Genomic DNA, 5,776 nt, shown 5'->3' with positions numbered 1-5,776 from the left:
TGCTTTTCCTTCATGATCTGGGGGAAAAATGTTTTGATGATGGGTACATGCTATATAAACTGTAAGTCAGATTTCCACACTGACCTCACATTTAAAAATCCAATGTAGTTCATTAACATACTGAAAATTAGTCTGAACAATCAAATATTGTGTTTTAATCAAATGAGACACCCACATGACATGATATAAACACTTTTTAAATAACAGTAAAACCTTCCATAAAATAGTTCCATCATGTATTCTTTCAGTCTTTATTTTCAAACATGTATGGAGTGACATGAGTTACCACCATTATTCCTTAAGTGTACACTGTAGTTACAGGATGCTGAATATACGATGGAGAAACCTGAATATACTCTGCTCCTTATTCTCACTTACAGTACAGTAAGGCCCATTTACATAATTCTCGTGAGGTAAGAGGGATGTGAAAGTAGGAATTAATCAAACTTTAAAAATGATTTAATGTTATGGATTTGGATGAATTAACACCAAATTAGCAAAGTGTAAAAAAAGTATGAGGTATAAAGGGTCAGAGTAGTATAACAGAAATTAGGCATAGATTGTTTTCAGAAAACGTAATTTGTTTCTTATTATTTCAATAGTTTATGAATCGAAATAATTTTTTAGGGGATTTTCAGAAAAATTCTTCTTCCTGGCTAGTTTACTAGCCTAAATTAAAAGATGAAAACAAAGCTTAGTTTTTGCAAGTGCTTGGTTGTATAGTGAATATATTTTTTGCTTTAAGTGTGGTTAAAATATTTTCCTCCATACCCTACTGATATACTTTTATTTTGCTTTACGGAGGTGTGGATTCCACACAATTTGAATTAATTCTCCAAGTATTATTAAAATTGCAAAGTCCTGCCATCCCAAATTCATATCAAAATAAAGTGTGTGTGTGTGTGTGTGTGTGTGTGTGTGTGTGTGTGTGTGTGTGTGTGTGTGTGTGTAAAAATGATTGCGTCTCATATTACAAATATCACTGCAGAGCATTCACTGACTGATTCACAATCTACTGTTATTTCAGTTCTCCATAACAGCTTGTTAGAGAAATAGAAGTTAAATAGCTGAGCTGATGATTTTACAGCTATGAAGCAGCGGCAAATCACAGCTAAAGGACAAACTGAAGAAAGAACACTTGACATACCCGGGACAAGTACACCGTATACATTTGCATCCTGTACAAAGTCCAGCATACCAACAACATCAGAAACTTCTGCAGTTGAAACATTCTCCCCTTTCCACCTAAAATTGAGGACAAAATACAAAATGCTATATTTATATGAAAACATGGGCATATTCTACTCTTGGTGGATGCCAATAGGTTTTATGTTCACCTTATTCTAACACATCACCACATTTGTTCTTCATTTGGCATTATTAGTCTCCTTACTCCCCAAAGTACTCCCAAAACAAAACTTCATTTCCTAAAATACTTCTGAAAAGCATTATTTGAGGGACTGTTTGTTTGTACAGTCCCAAAGTTCGCTATTTTGGAATGACACTTAGACACTAGCCTACTCAGACACTTCAAAACCAGATATGAAACAAATCAAGCAATATTATCCTGTCCCAAGAACAACAGTTTTTAATAAACTTAAAACAAAAATAGCGATTATACCTGAAGGTATCTCCAATTCTGTCCCAAAAATAAAGAAAATTCTCTTGGTCTTGAACCATCAGATCGCCTGAATTAAGATAGAGATCTCCCTTCTTAAACACATCGTGGAGCAATTTCTTTTCTGTCTCTCTCTCATTTCCAGCATAACCAAAGAATGGATTCTTTGTATTCACCTTGGAAATGAGAAGACCAGCTTCACCTACATAGAAACATTGAGTTAAGTATTGATGTAACATACAGTAGAGCTGCTACTAACTTACAAGGTACAGTTAATTAACTTATAGTTAATTTACTATAAAGAAATGTGTATCATAAGACACAAGAACTCCGGCATGATATATCCATGTGACTAACAAAATAAAGTGCCCCCAATTTGCCACTACTTTGTACCTTGTTTAAATCACGTGTATAAAAAGTAAATGTAAAATGCTGACTAATCAGAGAACACTGTTTTATATCAACTCTTTACATATAAAAATTAATTATGCAACATGCAAGGCAATGGAAAATTAGTTTTCATTATCTTCTGGGGATGTCAGCTACTATACAGTAGGATTCAGTATCCTCTCAAAATGCACTCCCTACTCCTTCTGCATACTTACTAGATATGTAAACATGTAAAAAGTCTTGTCTACAATAAGTTTCCTTTTAGTGCTCAGGAGAAAGTGATAGGACTTGAAAAAAAAGAAGTGTTAAAATCTGTTTTAGAAAGTTAATTTTCTGGAGTACCAAGCATCTAGCATGCCCAGTGAAGCCAGAGAAGGCTGGTGGGATGTTTAGAATCAAATTAGTACTTTTCAGTTTTATGTCTGAAATTTTAAAAATAAGTTATTTTCAAAAAGTACTAAATAAGTTAAGACGAGAAGAAAACGTTTGGTGCATGCAGATTGTAGACCAGCATTAGTTTACTAACTGATTAGTGGTACATATCACAAAATTTGCAATATAGTTCCCAAACTGATTGTGTCTATGCACATTCTGGGGTTACGTACAAACACAACCTTCAACTGCAGTTTCCATGTTTATACAAAATGTATATAACCAATAAGGCTATATATCACACTGTTCTGAGTGTACAAAAGTGGTTAAATAAAAAATACACAAAAGGGATAAAAGCATCACAATTTAATGTCATAACCTCCTAAGAGGATTTTGTCCTATTTATGGTAGATTTATAGATTTAGAAACCAAAAGGGACCATTAGACCATATAGTCTGACCTGTGCATTGCTCACTATTAACTTTTACCCACTTACACCAGTATGAAGACTAATGTGTTTTTCAAAAAAGCATACATCTTTCAGAAAGGTATTTGAACACATGATGAGAAAGTAAATCTACGAGTTCCTATGATAGTTTGATCCAGTGCTTAATGACCCTGACTTTGTTTAAAAATCATGCTCAACTTCTGGCTTAAATCTGTGCAGCTTCATCTTCCTGGTCCTGGTTTGTAGGCTTTTCCCTACTAGATGAAACAGTTCTTTCATACATGATAAGTACTATGAAGGTACATGCATGTTGGAATGAGTCACCCCTCAATCTTTTTTTTTTGTGATTAATTAAACATACTAATTTTTGTAGCTCCCTCCTGCACATATTCTAATTTTTCAACATGTAAAATTACTGATAGCAGAATTTGACGCATCCATTTCTGAATTTAGGAACAAGATAACAGTAATACTTCAGCTCACTACTCTTATTTATCTAATGATCCCATTAGTCTTTTGGATATAAGGCTACACTGCTTGTTCTCTTTAAAAACTGGAGCAATGTAAATATACTTCCCATTTTCTGGGATTTACCTAGTATTCCAAGATTTATAAAAAATTAATCTTGAAGGGTCAAAGATCTCTTGAGCCAACATTTTTAGGATTGTTGTGTGGAAGAAAAGTGTTTATTTCTATCAGGTACTGTCCAACATCCTCCTTAATTATTCAGGCCCTGGAAAGTATTTCACCGTTTTCTAATAATAAAGACGCATCACCCTCTTCAACATTCCTCCCTTTTTTGCATTATGATTAAGAGCTGATGCACTGAATCCCCTTTAGAAACTAACTAGACCGAGGCCATCAAACTTAAACAAGTTGGTGGGCTGGATCTGGACCACTGGGCGTCTCACCACAAACACCAACACTGCTGTGTTGGCACCACTCAACCACCTTCACCACAACTGCCAGAGCCACAGTATCAATCACAGGCCAGGATACCCATTGCCAACTGCTGCACTAACAACAGCTCCAACAGCCGCAGCAACAGGAGTTGAGCAGGAGTGGCATTAAATCCTTTGCTACTGATATCAGTGCAGTTGCTCTGACAAATACAAATGATGGGGTTTGAATGGCAGCAGCATTAACTCCTTTGCTGTTAGCACCAACAGCAATGCTCTGGCAGCTGTGGTTAGAAGCCCTGTGGGCCATATGCATGACTTCCCTAGACTAGATCATATCCAGAGCTAAGCCAATACATGACATGAACAGTAAAGGAAAGAGGGAGAATGTGCAGTTTCCGTAGGTTAAAGGCCTTTGCTGCTGATATCATTTCATCCTCCACAGAGCCAGGCTTCAGCTTATAAACTGGTTTTGGATTTTCTGGCCTTTAACTATCTGCCAGACTATCAATAAATGGATTTTTGTGTCTGAAGACCCACAATGCTTAATAAAGTACTCCTTTGGGTCATTCAGCCTACTGTTTTTCCTACCAGTGTTGGTGTTTTATTACATGAACCCTCTTGTAAGTTATTCACATTAACAGTTAGAGACCATGCTTACCTTTCTTAACTTTCTCGCACCAGCCATGCTTATTCCTAAATGGTTCATCTTTTTGAAAATTATACTTTATTAAGTCGGAAGGAGAAAAAAGCTAAAAACGGAAAAAAAACAGGTCATCAGTTATTCATCTATATAGTGACATCTGGTGGCAACAAATATAAGCAATGACAATTCTAGGTACTGCATTCAAACTTTTTCCCCAATCTTTTTCTATCCAAGTGTAGAACCTAGTTTTTCTTTGTTTTGTAAGTATCAAGGTCTAATCCCTATTTCCTCTTCATGCCCCTAAGTAGTAGGGCTGTGCAAAGCTTTGGTAGCCAATTCAATTTGGAGGAGATACGACCGAATCTCCGAATCCAAATTGAATCAGGAGACCAATTAAAAGCTCCGATTCGATTCGAAGCATCCAAATCGACTTGGAAAACCTTCAGAAAAGTTTTGGCCATAAACTAAACAGGCAGCTAACAGCTGATCTGCTGCCTCCAGCTGGTAAGTCTGTTGGGGTTGGGGGAGGGAAGGGATGTGGGGGAGGGAGGGATTGAGGCTGGGGCTGGGACAAGCTGCCCAGCCAGCGCAGGGACAAGCTGCCCAGCTGGCGCAAAAGGCACGTTACTCAGGGAGGGGGGCAGGGGGGCACAGGATGCAGGTGTGGCAGCGTTGAGAGTGGGGGTTATACCCTGCTCCTGCTTGTCCAGCTGGGGCGGGGGGTGCAGGATGCAGGCGTGGCAGTGCTGGGAGCAGGGGCTCTGCCCTGCTGTGGCTTGGGAGAAGGGTGAGGTGGAATGCAGGTGCAGCTTGCTTCAGGCAGAAGGGGCAGCAGGGCAGAGCCTCGGCTCCCAGCGTTGCTGCACCCACATCCTGTGCCCCGCACACTGGCTGGGAAGCGGCGGCAAGGCAGAACCCCTGCTCCCAGTGCTGATGTGGACCCCACAGCGCTGGGAGCGGGGGCTATGCTGTGCTGCCACCTGGAGTGAGCCACCCCTGAATCAGAACTGACCCCCACTGTGCCAGCTGTGCCAGGTTGGGGATGGGCCCAGGTAGGGCAGCCATGGGGACTTCTCCTGTGGCACCCTCTCCCAGGGCAGAGGCAGGAACAGCCAGAGGAGCTGCGGGAGAAGCCCCCATGGCTGCCCTGCCCAGCCCCAATATTATCAATATATTATATACCCCGTGGCCTCCCCTGCCCAGCCCCAATATTATCAATATATTATATAAACTGAAAAATCTGTCCTTTCAAAAGGCCTAAATTTCTGTCCAGAAAAATACCCTAATAAAATACTTCGATGTGGAGAACTAGAAGAATTCTTCCGACGCCTGCGCCTCAAAGAATATTTCCACGACCAAACCGAACCCACTCCCAACAACAACTCATCCTCTGACAACATTCA

General features: G+C 39.6%; 1 protein-coding gene across 1 annotated transcript in view; it reads right to left on the bottom strand.

Annotated features, from left to right (window-relative positions):
• The window catches only part of LOC102382883 (long-chain fatty acid transport protein 6), a 50,834-nt gene that overhangs the window by 3,934 nt on the left and 41,124 nt on the right, over positions 1-5,776 (bottom strand). The window contains 4 exon segments of the mRNA XM_025206695.1: positions 1-17; positions 1,148-1,245; positions 1,622-1,820; positions 4,389-4,479. Of these exon segments, the coding sequence (XP_025062480.1) occupies positions 1-17; positions 1,148-1,245; positions 1,622-1,820; positions 4,389-4,479 (405 nt within the window).

The sequence above is a fragment of the Alligator sinensis genome, unplaced genomic scaffold, assembly GCF_000455745.1.
Source record: "Alligator sinensis unplaced genomic scaffold, ASM45574v1 scaffold10_1, whole genome shotgun sequence".
In the NCBI taxonomy this organism is placed as follows: domain Eukaryota; kingdom Metazoa; phylum Chordata; order Crocodylia; family Alligatoridae; genus Alligator; species Alligator sinensis.
The sequence above is the reverse complement of the archived record's forward strand: the minus strand, read 5'-3'. Positions and strand labels throughout refer to the sequence as shown.